The 18,734-nt window shown below is 43.0% G+C and overlaps 1 protein-coding gene across 1 annotated transcript in view; it reads left to right on the forward strand.

The window, feature by feature from the left end:
• Positions 1-6,779: 6,779 nt before the first annotated feature.
• Positions 6,780-18,734, forward strand: part of LOC100701803 (fibroblast growth factor 14) — a 72,529-nt gene continuing 60,574 nt past the window's right edge. The window contains exon 1 of the mRNA XM_013268971.3: positions 6,780-8,179. Within this exon, the coding sequence (XP_013124425.2) occupies positions 7,570-8,179 (610 nt within the window). The 5' untranslated portion in view covers positions 6,780-7,569. The remainder of the gene's footprint in view (positions 8,180-18,734) is intronic.

The raw sequence follows: 18,734 nt of genomic DNA on the forward strand, positions 1-18,734 counted from the left end.
TTGTAATTTCAAATAAAATAACTGAAATTCCTTTGAATTACTGAGGAATTATGCAATAGTTGTGGGCCGTATTATTACGTTACCCAGATGGGCAACAGCTCTCATGGTTCTGTAATGGTCTGAGGTCCGAAACATACCTTTTACAGTCCACACTGTGTGGTACTCCTGTCAGCTAAGAACAGGAAGCTGGAGCTGCAATTCACACAGGCTCACCAAAACTGGACAAGTGGAAAAATGTTGCCTCGTCTGATGAGTCTTCATCTCTTGACAATAAAGCTGACTTTGACTTAACTGATACTCACAAGTTAAGATTTCTTATTTAAATCCCCATATGTGGGGAAAAAACTGCATATAAATAAAACATTATTATTCCATTTCTGTCGAAAAAAACAAACAACCAGAAAACGTATCCTGTCTCAACCACCTTGTAGTTCCTATTTATGAACAGTAGGTGGAGTACTGGCACACACTGTAGCGTTGGGCTCTTTAGGTTTAATGCGCTGCAACAAGCGGGATGCTTTCCAAGTGAACAGCAGAACATCGAGGCTTTAATAGGGGGTCAGTTCAGTCTGACTGAGTATAAAAACGCATTTGTGGTTTGAAAACAACAGACTAAACTAAAATAATATTCACTGAATGATTTTGAAATTTAGATTTTCAGTGCAATGGCTCCAGTGGACCACCAACAGGTAGCTGGCCAGAAGGAATATAATTTACTTTTCTTTTTCTTTTTTTTAAATACTACAAAAAGGGGGAACAAATGAGTTTTATATCAAAAGGGAATGTGAAGCCTTACAGATGATATTGTCCAATTAGGGTTCCCCTTTTCATACAGTTGTGGTCTATTTGGTTACTTAGTGGTTGGTTATATGATGTTCCCTGGATGGATGCAGGGCATGTTGTATTTTTCTCTCTGAGCTAACAGATCAATACATCAGCAGGCTCAGTGCTAACCCAATTCTCAATAGCATGGTGTCCATGACACGCTCCAGGGGCAGTCTAAAAAAAATCCACCATTCAAAGGAAGTGTCACTTTTTCTATAATAATAGCTCTTTGCTTTAGCCAACATATGATGTATTTCACTACTTGTGTACTTCTGCTGCTCTTATCTGCCACCTACAGCTGCAGAAACCTTCTTTCATAAATATACCCCAACATTGTCTGTGTTGATTATCAGTCATCCAGGTCATGGAAAGTCCATTTGGGCTTTCATCAAATAGGCAAAGATACACAATAAAGAAGGGAGAAACAGAAGGACAAGTGGAACAACATTGTTGTCCCAGCAGGTTTATCATAGAAACTCAGGAGAATCTTCTCCAAGCATGACTTCCCAGAGCACTTCAGACCCAGCCAGCCACTTAGACAAAAACTGGTTCATCCCAAAGACAAAGCAAACAATGTTGTGTATCTGTACAGTGCAGCAAGGACTGCTCAGAACTCTACACTGGATAAACCAAACAGCCACTCCATAAACACATGGCACAACATAGAACAGCCACCTCGACAGGACGCAGCTGTACGTCTGCATCTAAAGGCCAAAGGTCACTCTTTTGAGGATGCCAGAGGAGTGAAAGTAGCCATGTATGTCCACTGTGAACAACCATTTTTGAACAGAGGGGGTGGATTACAACACCAATTGTCAGCCACCTACAATTTAGTTTTGAGATCCCTTCACAGGTGCCTTAACGTCCACTCATATCTTGCGTCAGGTGATCTCATCAGGTCACATAATAGGTTGAGGCAAGGTCTCACAATGGTTTCATCCAAACCCACATCCCTTTTCACACCTTGGTTCATGTAATGAGGCACATGATCAATAGTGGGTCAACAACCCTCTTAAGATACAGCTCCCATTAAGGCCTAAATACCTGGGACTCTCCACCATTTGGTCTTAGAACTGAAGAAGCTTCTCGGATGAGAGGTTGAAATGTCTTCAAGAAACTTAAATTCCAGTCACTTAGAATACCCCAACATTATTAATGTTTCCCTAATTAAGCATAGTAATATACCTGATGCATACAGCATAAAAACCTATAAATTTCACTCAAATATAAAAGGAAAAAAGTCTTTTCAGAGGCATTACTGCAGTGTCATTGCTGTCAGATGGAAGTGAGTAAAGATCTACAGTAAAGTCGGAATCTTGAGTGTCAGCTTCTTTCTGATGAAAACGATCTCTTTCACTGTTGTAATTAAGTCACTTGTCTTCTGGTTCCTTTTCTTATTGTGAATCCTCACCGGCTGTGCGCGTGCCACTCTCTACATGTCTGTCTTTTGCTTTCGTACTTCCTCTTTTTGGCCCTTTTACTCCTCCTAACTCTACTCTCACTCTCTTTCTCTTCTTCCTTCCCCACTCCTTTTACTTTCCCTTCTCCATTGTTCTTGCTGTTCTGCATTCATTGCATCCTGTGTGCGGATTTGTTAAATCCAAACACACACACACACACACACACACACACTTGCATGCTCTGTAGCTGTTGTCACTTTTAGCTGAAGCAGCTCTCTGTGCGCAGGGATGATAGTTTGCCCTTTGATGACAGCAATCCCATGCTACTGCACTGAAGCTCTCAAAACAAAATACGGTGGAAACAGAGTGTGAAAATAAAATTTGCCAGGTCTCAGTCATGCTTCAGTAATAAGTATGTCTGTGTATCTTAAGTATGTGCAGCCATATAGCTACAAGTCTAGAGACAAACAAGCAGGAGACAGGGCTGTTTGTGAGGACCATTATACTGGACTAATTTGCCAATACTGCATTGCAGTAGAGAATGAGATTTGTTCCAGAAACTTCAGTGTTTGGATGTAATTGCTTATCTGTGCCAGCACAGAATTTCCCTCTTCTCAGCATGTGCCTGACAATTAAAATAAAAATGCAGATGTCTTCTTGCTCAAACGTACACCAAGCTGTTGACTGTTATAGTGCAGTGAAAGGACTAACGTAGTAATAGCTTAAATCCAGCACAGCATTAATTCAAGCAAGTACCAAAGTCAATGCTGGGCAGCCCTGACAGATAGGGTGATCTCAGTGCCAGCCAACATCAGTTGATGGTGCAACTGCACAATGCTGGACTTTGCAGAGTATTGTCTGGGATTCTTATTTCATATTTTCTCTTTTGTTTTCTATTTGTTCCTTAGTTCTTGTATTTGTATTTGTATTTTTAATTCTGGTTAGTTCCCTCATTGGTTCCCTTTACCTCCCTCCCACTGTCTCATGCATCTGTTAGCCCCTGATTTCGTATGGAGTCTCGTCTCCGTTATGTTTCTTGTTTTACTTTGAGAGTTGTTCTAGTATTACTTCCCCCCTTCCTTTGTGACTGTGATTGTCCCCCCAGTCCGTCTCCACCTGTGATTGTTTTATCTGTGCTCCGCTCCTGGTTGTTTCTTGTTGAGCAATCAAATCTAGTCTTTTGTCATCATTTTCTCGATTTGTCCGTTGTTGCTGCCCTGTTCTAGTTAACTTTTTCACAGTGAGTGCAATATTCTGCCTCCAGTCTCCTATCATGACACACATTCAGTGTGAAAATTTCATATAGGGCATGGTGTTCAAAGTGTTTTATACTACCCACAGTTCTTGGGTATCTACAAGCTGCTTTGCAACCCACCTTACACCAACCAAGCTTCTCCCGTTCTGCTTGGGGAACTGTGTGGAAGCCATGCTACTGCTGGCTGAAGAAAGAAGAGGAGGAGAAGTGGCTGGAGTTTGGAGGCAATGAGTTGAAGCCAGGCAGGAGTACATGCAGAGGACTGGTGGGACAGAGGAGAATGCTGGGGTTAGGGTGGTTAGGTGGAGGAAGATGATCCATTGTGGTGACTCCAGTCACCATGAAAATGAGACTGTAATGGACCAGTAGTATTTTTCTGATGACATGTAGATGTGCAAGGTAGATAATGATCATGTGCAGCTGAGGCAACATGTCCCACTGCAGTACTTTTAATAAAGTCTACATTTGCAAACTTTCAATATAAAATAGAAAGAGCAAACGTATAGTTATAGTTATTATATTCTTTTGATTATATGTTATGATGAAACAGGTTCTTGTTAACCACAGTTGTAAAGCAATTCACAGAAAAATGAGAAAAATCCAAAATCAGAACACAAAAATACTTATTCTTATAATACATAATTAGATTTTTTATTATTAATAATGGGTATTTTAATGTACATTAAGTTGGAGAAAATTGTCAGTCATCCAACCTTTGATCAAGTATAAACACCTCTGTAAGTTCTGTAACTGAGAAACATCTTGGGGCTTAAAAGACATACATAACTAATAAGAAATATCCTTAAAAGTGCTTAAAATTCAAAATGTGCTGAAGAAAGAGTAAAGGCCCCAAAACAGAACCTTGCAGAGCACCCATACTTAGAAGCAGCCACAGAAAACAATGGAGAAATATTTATTCTCAATTTACCAAGGATTTTTGCTTTGTTTTGTTTTGTTGTTGTTTTTCTACAAAGAAAGCAAAAACGTTTTCAGTCATTTGAAAAAAAAAAAAAAGCTGGGACAGTAGCTGGAGCAGGAGTAACAGTATCATCAATAGTGTTCGATAATACTTGTATGCTGTAATAATAATGCTGTAATAACCAATCTGGACAGCTTAATGGTGTAGGATTAAAAAGTCAGTGAACTCCTTTAAGAACAAGCTATTGGTCCAAGTGGACGATATCTATTATTAATAAAAACTGCCCAAGTTGAGTTGGGGATGTAAAAAAATCAGGGTTTGATCCATGAGGCTCACAGATTCAACTCACTGAGGGGAAAGAAGGCAAAACAAGCAGAGAGTCTGGATGAACACTCTTGGGATAGCATAGCTTCATAAATCCAAGCTCCAGGCAGGGACACTGAAGAAAAAAATCCATTCCAGGGAAATCATCTGAGCATTGCTAATCATAAACACGCTTCCACGCTTCCAGAACAGTCCGAGCTTCACCTGGACGTCCGCTCTTTTTTCCCTCACCTCCTGTGCAGTCTGTCTGAAGCCATGTGGGGTCAGCTGAGACCACCACCCGGCAGCAGAAGATGTGAATGACTGACCTATGGGGATAGGGTATCTCCATTCATCATAGAGGATCCAATAGATAAAACCCTTCCAATGAGAATGTTTTAAAGAGATTTAAAAGACACTGATGTGGACTGATCTCAGACTATCTCCAATGATCAACTGTGGATGTCCCAAAACAAATCTGGATAGTATCGGTTACCAAAACAACAGACCACAATCTATAGTAAGGTTTTAAAGGGCAAAGACTGCAATATTTGACAACTTTAGACTGTTCAGTACATTTGAAGCAGTGGTGCAGGCGGGTCAGCAATGGAGGATTTATTCTACTAATGACTTCATACATATGCTAGACCTCATATCTTCACCTACACTGCTTCTATTTCTTTTTTAAAGTATGACTTCTTCTTAAGTTACCAGGCTAACACCTTCTTTCCTGTCAGCTCCCAAAGGCGGATTTAATTTGCATCACAAACATCAAAAGCATTGCATAAAAGTTCCCCACCCCTCAGTAAAAGTGCTGTTTAAGGCTTTTAAATGGACCCATTCAAAGGCAAATGAGCCACAAAGCTATCCAGAGAATGGATGGTGTGTTTTAAAAGCCTTCTAAGAACACTCCAAACACTAATGTGTGCACCGACTCTTATAGTTTGTTTGTTTGTTTTTTTCATTTTAAATGATTTCTCTCAGCAAAATGTAGACATAGTGAGTGTTTTATGAATTACATGGACATTTTAGTCACTGACACAACAGGATAACGAAGCGTTATAACGATCAGTTTCCCTGGCCTGTGTGAGTTTGACAGGCGAATGCGGATTCAGCACTCTGGACAGCGCCAGCTCTCTCTCTCTCTCTCTCTCTCTCTCTGAATACAAAATCACTGCACCATTTTCAGCCGGTATTCTACAAGTCCACATATCTGGAGGTTCTGGAGAAAGCTGAACGAGCGAACCACACAAGAGCAATCGTGGTCTAAGTTTCCTATAGACTGCAGGTTATATTTGAGCTAAACGCCGGCCCACTGTTTTTTAAACGACTCAATCAACAGGTGTGTGCATCTGGCAGCAGGGAAGGCGATATTAAACAGTCGGATATGTGAGTTTAGAGCAGCCGCTACTGGGTACAAATAAACAGCAGACAGACAAAGGCAGGCGGTGGTTTCCACCAATCAGTGACCTCATGTCACTCCTGCCTCCAAAATGTTGTTGATTGCGGTTCTGTGTTTGAGGCAATCGGAGACTGACGGTGTGGAAACCACGTGTCTACACTTACTGGATGCTGCTTCTGCCAGCACGCCCGCATCAAACTGCACGAGGAAACCGGAGGTGACTTCTCCCTTCAGAACAAAAGTCGAGGGAAAAACACCAAAATACTTTAATTATAAAGAAGATTGATTTGTTATTTCTTAGTTATTTTATTTGTGTTTTCTGGGAATTGTACTGTAGCTTATATTACTTTGTTTAAGGTTAATTTTACTAAAACAATTTTTTTTTACTTTATAAATATTTAAAAATGTTTAAACAAATTTCCTGTTTTATTTATTTCTTCTTTTCTGATAGTATCTATTTCATTTCTATGAAGGCATATTAATGCCATATTAAGAAAATTTTTTTTACAGTTGTTGTTTCAAGACAAACTGCCACGGTTGCTGTAGCCTCTGTATTAGTGAAATCCTACTTCAGAATCGACAGTTACCTCACATGAACTCAAAATTGGTGAAAGGGGGAGAGAAATACAAATCGATTATTCTGGCTTTTATTTTGAAATTACCAAGCGGAAAAGATGTTTTGCTTAATTGGGTTCGGCTTTGCAACTGATTTGACATCGTTAGTCAGTGCACCTCCTCGCGCCCCGCCGGCCGCTGGTTGCCTCGAGCGCAGCTGTGGAAGACTTTGAAGCGCCGAAAGAAGCGCGTGAGGACCAGGAGCCAGACTCGGGTCTTCTTCTTCGTTTACTTTCAGGAGTCACACACACGGCAAGCAGAACCACAGTCCAGCAGCTCCTGTTTATCAGCAAGGTGAAGAGTAGGAGGAGGTGGAGGAGAGAGGAGAGGATAGGAAGGGGAGACAGACAGCAGCAGTGTCTTGGCGCATTGGAGCTTATGGATTATTGAGAAGTGAAGGCCAAAACGTGGATCAAATATTTATGAGGACTTTTTAAAAAAGAAGGAAAAAGACAGAGCGGGGTAGCGCAGAGATTCCCCGCAGTGATTCACCTGCCCGTTCCAGCGCCGTGTGTGCGCTCTCACTTGACCAGAGAAGCTGCTGGGTAAAAAAAAAAAGAAAAAAAAAAAAAAGGACCGTGCATCTAGCGCGTGCGTGCGTGTTTGCGAGTGTGCAGCGTGCTGGTGTGCGCGTTTGGAAAGGAGCCCCCCTGCTGCAGTAGCCTACTCGCTCGCCGCGCGGGTACAGGGATGCCACCGACTTGCTGACGGACCCCCGGTATCCGCACCCCTTCCCTCCTCCCGGACGGACGGACGCACCGACCCCTGCCATCCCCACTAATATGCAATGGTTTTTTGTGCAGAAGCCGACAGCTGCCGCGTACCGCCGACTTCACGCTAGCGCCGCCGCATGCCTGTCCGTCGCTGCCGCTCCTCTCCCCGCGCCGCGCGGCAGACGACGCCATTTGAAGAGGAGCGCTCGGGGCTTTCCACGCCGCGGCGGCCGGGCAGCAGCAGCGACCGCTCCTCGGCTGAGGACCGCCGGCAGCTGGGGCAGCCGGAGGCGGGGACCGAGGAGACAAGCGCCGCCGCGGTTGCTCTCTTCCTGCCGCACGGGGACGACGTCGACGCGGAATACGTGCGTTTGGTGGTTTCCGAGCTCGTGGGGGAACCGGGCGAGAAAGCGGGCGAAGAGCCGGGCTTCCTGCTCTTATTCTTGTCTATGGTGCAGGTCGGGGCGGCCAAGCACCGCCGAACTGAGCCCAACAGCTGGCCGGCTCTGCTGGCATGCAAACAGGGGGGCGTATCAGCCCCCATGCGGTGGGTGAATTTTAGGTTGCCGCATCCGGAGCGCCTCTCGTCCCCCACCTGCTCTTCCTCCACTCCTTCCTCCTCCTCCTCCTCTCCCCCCGTCTCGGCCAAATCCATGCGGTTTATTTGGAACAACATTTTCAGCAAAGGATCGCATATGCTGCAGTGTCTTTGTGGCAGGAGCCTCAAGAAAAACAAGAACCCAACTGGTGAGTTTGTTTTGTGCGCGTGTGTGCGTGTGCGTGCCCGGAGGTGACAGAAGAAGACTTTATTGGGTGTTCTGTATGTGTGTGTGTGTGTGCGTGCGCGCACCAGCGCGAGCCTGTGTGTGAATTCCCTCCCGAGACTGCACTGTTCGAGCGCTCGCTGGTGTTCCTCCGCAATCGCAGTTGTGCAGCAAGTGAGAGCGCCACGGGAACGGTGGGGTGTGGGTGGGGTGGGGAGGTGAGGTGGTAGGGTGGGGGTGCTAACTTGTTAGCACAAATACTGACTATACGGTGGCAGTGGGTGTCGACAAAAAAAAAAAAATAAAATTAAAGGAAAAGCGTGCCGTGCCGTGCCGTGCGTGGCAGAGATGCTGCAGAAAAATCAAGTCTAATGCAGCATGCAGACCCGTTCAGGCTCCAGTACTCTGCATGATTAAACAGCACATGGCCTTATTTAGACTTCCACTGTGGATATACAGTGCATGATGTGGAATAGGAAAGAGTCCCATGTCTGTGTGTGTGCGCGTGTGTGTTTTCTATTTCAGTCACATCTCTTCTCCTGAGATCGAAGTCTGAATGCGAAGGGGTAGGGGGTGTGGGGAGAACCCCCAATACTGTATGTGCGCCAACTTTTTTTTTCATTCAGGTGAGCCGAGAGTTAGCGCTCCTCATGCTCACGCAACATGTCCACCTTCAGGGATGGATCTGTCACACAAATATGCAAAGATTTGAAGTCAGAGGGCGATTAGATTGAATTTACCAACAGGACTTTCTCAGAGAGTACAGAGGGCAGATTTAGTCTTGCAAACTTAATTATCAAACTTAATTAGTTTGCTTTGTGTGTTTGTTTTGTTCCAGCAGATTCCCCTCTATGTGGCTGAAAGCAGAGCAGAGATTGACACTGGCATCACTAATGAAGCAGACATTGTTGACTTTATTGGCATATTGACATTGCACCAGAGAGCTGGCCCATGTAACCTGCACGCAGTGTTGAGAGGGCAGTTAAATCATGCATGCCCTGTAGTCAGATATTTTCAGTGAACACAAGCAAAAGTTTATTCAGATTACTCATGGCTTGGTCACTTTTTTATTCACCGGGCATTTGTTGAGTACTTCATTGGCTGATGAAATGACAACAGGTAGTAATAAGGAGTTAACAAGTGATCTCAGGTGTCAGTATGAGTGGTGGTAAATTGGAATGTGCACATTTGCAATCCCATAACTTAGAAAAAAAAATAGATTATGAGTCACCATAGATAGAAACTGAGAGGGGAGTTCATTTTACATGCAGTGTCAGTGTCCAGATTCTGCAGCTGGCCTTTTTTTATTGTGTCTCAACAGCTATTCACCAGTTAAAGGAGCAGTACACTACACCAGTCAAATAGACAGAGGACTATTTGAAGGGGTGATGTATGACCACCTGTGAGACGTTTTTCACTCTTTGTCACTATCTGCTTTTGGACAAAGTGCAGGAAGGTGTTGGTGCAAATAGTAGACTGTATCTAAAAGATGGACATAGCCACCAGTGACTTCACCCATTGGTTTTGTCATTTTGGAGCCTCAGTGTTGGCTGCTGCTGTGTAACTTTCTGGTGTCTGAAGTGGCTCTTTTTGAGTTCTCATCTAAGACTAGCAAGCTTGGTTAGCAAGATGCATTCATAAACACTACAGGTGCAACACACAGACAGAGAGAGGACTGCATAAATATAATGATACTTGACCAAAAGAATCTAAAACGTTAGCAGCAGCTGCATACAGGATGTTGATATTGTTCTGTCCTTCTACAAAGTCCTTTGCAACAGTGAGGTAATATCTGAGAGTCCACTGAGCCCGCAGAGTGAAAAAATATTCAGCGCTGAGAAGAAAATTGACATGCACAGCGGATCTTCAGAGGGTACGATGAGGTCAGCCATTAATGCTGTGTCTTCTCTTTGTCCCTGAATGCTAAACGCTCATATTTTTTGAGTGATTACAAAGCACTGTTCCCTTTTTGGTTTGGAGCTGATGTGTGAAAAGGACAGGTATGGAAAAAATTTCAGCACCATAGACAGCAACCAGCATTTCAAACCTAGGTGCTGAAACATTTTTGAAAAGTGTAACCAGAGTAATTAACAATTATTTAGATTTTAGCTGTCAGTGCTAGGCTATTTCATTGTTTTTAGATGTTTTTTGTATGTGTAAGCATCAATAAGCTCCTGCTTTTTAGTTTGTTATGTTTTCTGAAGCAGCAACGAAGAAGTTTGAACATAATATATATCCTTATCCTATTCTGTCCTATAAAACAGCATACTGTGTTAATCATATTAATCATGGAGACAGCATGCTGTGTGTCATAAAAGCATAAACAGAAAACATTGTTGTGAGTTGGTGTGTCTGACTTTGAAACAGAAAGCCTTAGATAAAGACGATATATGATCTTAAAGCTGTAAATATTTCCAGCATTTTGTTAGGTACACCTTGTTGGTACCTGTTTGGATCCCCTGTTGCCTTCAGGGCTGCCTTAATTTTTCATGGTACAGATTCAACAAGGTGGAGAAAACATTCCTCAGAGATTTTGGTCCATATTGACATGACAGGGTCACACAGTTGCTGCAGATATTTTGGCCATACATCTCTCATCCATGATGGGAATCTCCTCCTCCACCACATCCCAAAGGTGCTCTGTTGGAATGAAATCTGGTGACTATGTAGGCTGTCTGAGTACAGAGAAGTCATCGTCGTGTTCAAGAAACCAGTTGGAGATGATTTGAGCTTTGTGGCATGGTGTTTTATCCTGTTGGAAGCAGCTATCAGAAGATGGGCACCCTGGTCATGAAGGCATGGACATGCCCAACAATATTCGGGTAGGCTGTGGTGTTTGAAAGATGCTCAACTTGTACTAAAGGTCGCAAAGTGTTACACCACTAGCAGCCGCCTGAGCAGTTGATACAAGGCATGCTTTCATGTTGTTTATACCGAATTCTGCTCCTACTATATAGCCTCATCAGACCAGGCAACGTTTATCCAGTCTTCTCTTGTTCAGTATTGAGGAGCCTGCGCAAATTCTTACCTCTGTTTCCTGTTGTTAGTGGACAGAAGTAGGACCTGGTGTGGTCTTCTGGTGCTGTAGCATATCTGTTTGATTTGTTGTGCATTCAGAGATGCTCTTCTCCAGACCTTGCATGTCACCGGTGGTTGTGGAATTGATCACTTCCAACAAGATATTTAGTTCTGATTTGATCTCGTGTCACCAGAACATTTTCATCTCGTTTTAATTCATTGTCCAAAGTGTCAGTACAATTGATCGTAGTTTTTGTACGTGCATTATTTTTTATTTACTTATCGTCTTGTTTTCATCAGAAAAAAGTGTCACTGATGAAAACTATGATAAAAGTTATTGGTCAACGAATGAACATGGTCTCTTTGAAAACTACAGACAGTTTGTGAAATACTGACACCAGCCTAACTGCCACCAACAACCATGCCACATTCAAAGTCACTGAAATCACCTTTATTCCAAATATATATACTTTATCAATAAATGTGCAAAGGAAAAAGGCTTGTCTTATTAGAAAACACTCATTTAGTGTTTGGCTCCTGAATCTTACAGATTAAAGTTGAAAACAAACCAAACCAAACCATATTTGCTGTGCTGGCACAGGTGAAATAGCTGGTTTGCTAATAACTGCAAAGTGTTCACAGCTTTAAATCCTGCCAAAACGTCACAGCTGGCAATTTACAAAGTGTCACATGACTGGATGTGTTTTGTTACCTCTGGGCGCTTTGTTCCTGCTTTAATTCCTTTTTATGTTGCGCTCCTGTGTGCTCATTTGATGAATTGGCTCGGAGCAAAGCTTGCCGGGTTTATGAGAGAGCGCGTGCATTCCTGTGATACACAAGCAGGGACTCTGACAACTGAAATGCTCCTAACCAGAGCAACCCTGCTATTTTCACACCCAGTCTTTTTTTAGGGGTGTAAAATGTTATTAAATGCCTATATAACGAGTCACAGCTTTGCTTTCAAACAGTTGACCAATAGACTAAATACATAATCTGCTATACATTTTTTGGTAAACTTGTGTTGAATACAATGTAGCACTAGCTGCTTCCAATAACATGCGTGCTAAGTTCATCAAAAAGTTTGTAAGTGGATGCAGTTAATCTCATTTTTCTGCAACAGCAGGGCACATCACACTATTTGTGTTTTGTGACAATTTTAGTTTATTCTGCCATGGAGAAAATAATCTGTTGATCTGTTGTAACACCAAACACAATGTTGTGTAAATAGTTGAAATGCAAGTGACTGCAAATATTGAATTCGGCTTCAGAAACTCGGCTTCTGCGTGTGCTGTTTTGTCATATGAGGCAATTAACTGAAGAAATAATATCTCACCCACCCACACACGCGCAGCGTGAATGTAAAGAGGAACGGCACTATGTACTTAACACTATCTTGAGAGACATGAATTCCCACCAGTATCCTGCTGCAGCTCAGCTTGCAGATTTATAGCAGCCAGCACTATTTAGCTGTCTCCCTCTTCTTCAATTAAAGATAACATATGAACTCTCGCTCTCGTTCTCTCTATGTGCGTGCATTTATGTTGGCTGTCAAATACGGACCTGCTGATGGGAAGGAGACAAAGTTTAGCTGACTCAGCATTTGCTGACCTTTTCTTTTTCTTCTTCTTCTTCTTTTTTTTTTTTCTTTTTTACCGTGAACTACACTGTTTAGTGAGGGTCCACCTTCATGGCTGAAATACAGCTTTGTTCAGCGTGTAAAGATGCATGCGGTGATGCGGGTGATCAGAAGCAAGCTTCGGTTTTGGCTTCTTTATAATTGTAGTTGCTGCTGTTGGATGATGGTATGAAATACAATACATTTTGATCTAGAGTTGATTTAGCTATTTGGGATTCAAGCTAAGCAGTGACCTCTGACGAATAACCTAGTTCAAAAGCACCAAAACTTGCAGTTCCTCCAGTGGCCACTTGAGGCTGGCGCTCAGTGTTAAAATGTTTGCAGCCTGGTATTTTATTGGTCTCTAGCTAATTTCCCCTCATCACACTACAAGGATCTATTTTTAAAAGTTAATTGGGCTCAAATGCACCACTTTGTTGGTTCTAGCTGTGTACTGGGATTTACATTAGCTAATTCACGCCACTGAACTGAACCTCTCAGCTGTGCTGGTGCCTTTTGGAACATCAATCCATCCATTTTTAAAAAAACACTTAACCAGTTCAGTAAGGTTAAAAGCAGAGTGTAAACATGCACGGCAGACCCAGTTGTGTTCTGTACATTTTTTATTATTCTGTGCACATCAACACCATCAACAACCAGTCAGGACCCAGTCCCATATTTAAGTTGGCGGGGCATGATTGCCGATGCCCTGCAAGTGTGCTCGCCTGCCCTGCCCCGCAGACCACACCCCGCCACACAGGGTATACCCTGGTCACATTGGCAGTCTGTTGGAGGGCTAATACACTTACACCTACAGCCAGTTTAGAATGTTAAGCTAACCTAACATGCAAGGCTTTGAACAGTGAGGAAGCAGGAGTGCCCAGAGAGGTCCCACACAGGCATAGCAAGAACATGTAAACGCCACACTGCCTAAATTTGAACTCAGAACCTGCTTGCTGTGATGCGACAGTGCTAACCACTGCACCACCCTGCCACTCCCTATTGGTAGCATTTTAATTAAATGACAATTAACAAGACTCACTGTATGGCAACAAGCTGACCAAGAATTTTGCGCTTAAGTTTTAGTAAGAGAAATTCCTATACTTGATAAGGTCGTTTAGTTAGCGCTAATTAGCAGGTACCGGTGAGTGTGCGCTGCATCTGCACAATTTAAAGATCCACCACACTAATCAAGGCCGCTGATTACCAAGCCCTCTTGTCCAAATATAGACACTTCTGGCTACAAAAAAATTAAGACGCTGAAAGGTTTACAAACGATCTACAAACCTGTAGTTATGGTGACTTGCCATTTGCCATCCTTTATATACAGTCTATGTGTTAAATGATTTTGTTCAAAGGATGGCACTACAGGCCAGATAACTGATATCAGGGACTAAATTCAACTAATGCATGTAGAATCAAGGCCATGAAATCAAATACTTGAGTTTAGTGATTTGGTTTGGCCTCGCTGTCAGTGTATATGTTCTGACAGAAAGAAGCTGAGTGAATGGTGTTTGAGTACTGAAAAACGTCTCCACCAGCATCGGTATCATTCATTGTTAAGAGGAATAAAGCACGGTGTTACTCAATGTCTTGTGTCCTATGTGGCGTGACCCAGATAGAGACTTTCACCTTTTATAGCACACGTAGGCGTGCGAGTCCATGCATCCACATACACAAGCTTGCTCACCTTCTTTGGAGAGTTTCCATTAAGGCGTCTTACTTTATATTTTATTCAAACTCTGGAGTATAGCAGCAGGGTTCGTGCCAACTCAGATCTGTCGCTGTAAGCGAAAGGGTCACATATACACAAACACGCATGGACTACACACGCCATCTAAATATATTGCTTTTAAAAAGCGGTTATGCTGAGATCTGCCTTCAAAATCCACCTTCGTGTGCGTTGTTGAATCAACTGAATTGTGTGCTTCTTTCTCTGTTCTAGTTGCGCGCTGTTATGTTGTCCAAAGATGATGAGTTGGCAAAATAGTGACAGCCGTAGTGATGTCTGTCCTCTACGGTCACATGGAGGGTTTTGATGCAGTACTCTAATATGCCCCCCTCATATGTATGTATGAGTGTGTGTGTGTGTGTATGTGTGTGTGTGTAAGGATGCTTATTAGATCATGGCGTCACTGTCCAAACACACTTAGTCTGCAAAAAGAGGGATGACTTTGCTGGTCCTTTCGTCTGAACTCATCATACAGTGGCTTGCAAAAGTATTCGGCCCCCTTGAACCTTTCCACATTTTGTCACATTACAGCCACAAACATGAATCAATTTTATTGGAATTCCACGTGAAAGACCAACACAAAGTGGTGTACACGTGAGAAGTGGAACGAAAATCATACATGATTCCAAACATTTTTTACAAATAAATAACTGAAAAGTGGGGCGTGCGTAATTATTCAGCCCCTGAGTCAATACTTTGTAGAATCACCTTTTGCTGCAATTCCAGCTGCCAGTCTTTTAGGGTATGTCTCTACCAGCTTTGCACATCTAGAGACTGAAATCCTTGCCCATTCTTCTTTGCAAAACAGCTCCACAACTGCCCTGTGATGGCCTCAGAGGTTGTCTAAGAGAATGTTGGGAGCAACAACACCATGAAGTCCAAAGAACACACCAGACAGGTCAGAGATAAAGTTATTGAGAAATTTAAAGCAGGCTTAGGCTACAAAAAGATTTCCCAAGCCTTGAACATCCCACGGAGCACTGTTCAAGCCATCATTCAGAAATGGAAGGAGTATGGCACAACTGTAAACCTACCAAGACAAGGCCGTCCACCTAAACTCACAGGCCGAACAAGGAGAGCGCTGATCAGAAATGCAGCCAAGAGGCCCATGGTGACTCTGGACGAGCTGCAGAGATCTACAGCTCAGGTGGGGGAATCTGTCCATAGGACAACTATTAGTCGTGCACTGCACAAAGTTGGCCTTTATGGAAGAGTGGCAAGAAGAAAGCCATTGTTAATAGAAAACCACAAGAAGTCCCGTTTGCAGTTTGCCACAAGCCATGTGGGGGACACAGCAAACATGTGGAAGAAGGTGCTCTGGGCAGATGAGACCAAAATGGAACTTTTTGGCCAAATTGCAAAACGCTATGTGTGGCGGAAAACTAACACTGCACATCACTCTGAACACACCATCCCCACTGTCAAATATAGTGGTGGCGGCATCATGCTCTGGGGGTGCTTCTCTTCAGCAGGGACAGGGAAGCTGGTCAGAGTTGATGGGAAGATGGATGGAGCCAAATACAGGGCAATCTTGGAACAAAACCTCTTGGAGTCTGCAAAAGACTTGAGACTGGGGCGGAGGTTCACCTTCCAGCAGGACAACGACCCCAAACATAAAGCCAGGGCAACAATGGAATGGTTTAAAACAAAACATATCCATGTGTTAGAACGGCCCAGTCAAAGTCCAGATCTAAATCCAATCGAGAATCTGTGGCAAGATCTGAAAACTGCTGTTCACAAACGCTGTCCATCTAATCTGACTGAGCTGGAGCTGTTTTGCAAAGAAGAATGGGCAAGGATTTCAGTCTGTAGATGTGCAAAGCTGGTAGAGACATACCCTAAAAGACTGGCAGCTGTAATTGCAGCAAAAGGTGGTTCTACAAAGTATTGACTCAGGGGGCTGAATAATTACGCACACCCCACTTTGCAGTTATTTATTTGTAAAAAATGTTTGGAATCATGTATGATTTTCGTTCCACTTCTCACGTGTACACCACTTTGTATTGGTCTTTCACCTGGAATTCCAATAAAATTGATTCATGTTTGTGGCTGTAATGTGACAAAATGTGGAAAAGTTCAAGGGGCCGAATACTTTTGCAAGCCACTGTATATGCCATACCGAGCACTTGCACTTGCACTCGCACTCGCACTCACGCACACACACACACACACACACACACACACACACACACACACACGCGCAACAACCTCTGGGGTGGAAACAGTTGCAAAATGTGAAAACATTCAATATAATCAGCTGGCAGTCACCAGTTCTGTGTAGCTGTAAGAAGGTTACTGTCCTATTTGACTTGTGTGACCGAGCTGTTAGCCTGCTCTGAATTAAGAGGTGGGTTTTTCAAGCTAAGTGAGACCAGTGTTGGAGTCAATTTAATATGAATTTGCTAACGTTATCACAGGATGGTGGCTCACTTATAAGCCTTCTTGTTCTTAGTGCTCCAAGAGTATTTTTATTTATTTAAATATCAATACTTGGTGTCTCTGTATCTATACAATGTCGCCATGCAAAACACTATCCTCTATCAATTTTCCCCACCCCTAATAAAAATGTAGTTAGGATGTCTTTAAAAAAGAATCACTCTTGATAAAGACTGCAGCCACACTGCTAACATCTTATGTCAAGGACAATGTCTTCACTAAAAAGGAAGCTTTCATGCATGCTGTAAGCCAAGACAGTGAGTTATTTAATCTTATGAAACATCTCAGTTCTGCTGCAAATCCTGTGTCATTAGATTTCTGCCTGGATAGGACAGCAGAGATGTGGAGGTAAATAAGTGTAGTTATTGCAGGGTGTCAAAAAATCGTATGAGAAGCTAGTTCTGTTAATTACAGTGGAGCAGCGTTCACACTGGGAACACTATAATTTTCAAAATGAAGCAATGAGCGAGTGAGGAAAGGTGAGGATGTGTGTGTTTCAGCGTGGGTATAGGCGCACCCGCATGTGTCTGGACTCGGCTCCAGGTATCCGTCACGAGAGAATGAGTGCCCAGTGACATTTTTCCAAGTGCACTTAAAAAAGCAACAGGGCATCAAAGGCTCCACTGAGAAGTGTTTTCACAGACTGAACGATAAGGAGCAGAGAAGCACTTGACGGCATCTCAGTCTCTCTCTGTGACTGGCTACATAAAAAGTGTTTAATTGGTGCGGCCGGAGCTGCCAGATACACTCGGTCACTGTTACCATTGCTCGAGTACAGAAAGACAAGCCTGGAGGAATTCTGTATTTTTCTAAAAACACCCCAAATCAGCGCAAACCCACATTATGGTCTTCATCAATAGTGCCGAAAGGACAATAAAAACTTTCCTTCCATTAAAGGCGACTCTAAACATTTGAAAAGCCCTCCTGTGTTGTTTGTTTTTGATGACTTTTCAGTCTGTAGCTTTTCTTAGCACCTCTCCTTGATATCTCTCCCTTTGTTCTACCTCTCAGTCACACACTCGAGCTGACTTTTAGTCTTCTCTTGTCTGTGTTAACCTTTTGCTTGATGACAGCCCTGCATGACATAATCACCATATCTATCCCACACACACACACACACACACACAGCACCAGAGAGGGGTCCAGAGAATTTAAGAAGTACGTTTTCCAAGTAAGTCCAATGGGCTGGTGTCTGCAGATGTGTGCGCACCATGGACTTTGAGTTTATATTGAAGGTAGCGGAGAAGAGAATAAAGGCTGCTTTAGGCAAAGCTGAAGCAGGTAAGCCACTCTTTGCTAAAGGAGGTAGAGAATAAGAATAAGACTAGCTTTGCTTACATAACACCTTCCTAGAAACACACAGCTTCAATAATACCTGCAGTCATAAACATACTTCTATGCTTTGCATAGAAGATTTTAGGAGGATTTAAACTCACCCGAAGGACCAAGAAATGTCAGGAGTTTTCCTGTATTGCAACTCAGGTCAGAATAAAAACGCTCAGACAGGTTAACGTGTACACGGGTGAGACTCAGGGAGACTCGCACCCTGGAACAGTGGTCAGGCTTTATTTATACCCCAAGCATATTCGTGTAGCATGTACAGGAAGAGATAAAATAGAACTGTGCTGCATGCAGGCTTCCTGTTGAACAGAGCGTAACTTCTCTATTTAAGCTGAACACTGAAAGAGCAAACACATCTAGATAATGAAATGTACTTTTAAGCATAACATAATAAAA

This window comes from Oreochromis niloticus, linkage group LG23 (genome assembly GCF_001858045.2).
Source record: "Oreochromis niloticus isolate F11D_XX linkage group LG23, O_niloticus_UMD_NMBU, whole genome shotgun sequence".
NCBI classification, from domain to species: domain Eukaryota; kingdom Metazoa; phylum Chordata; class Actinopteri; order Cichliformes; family Cichlidae; genus Oreochromis; species Oreochromis niloticus.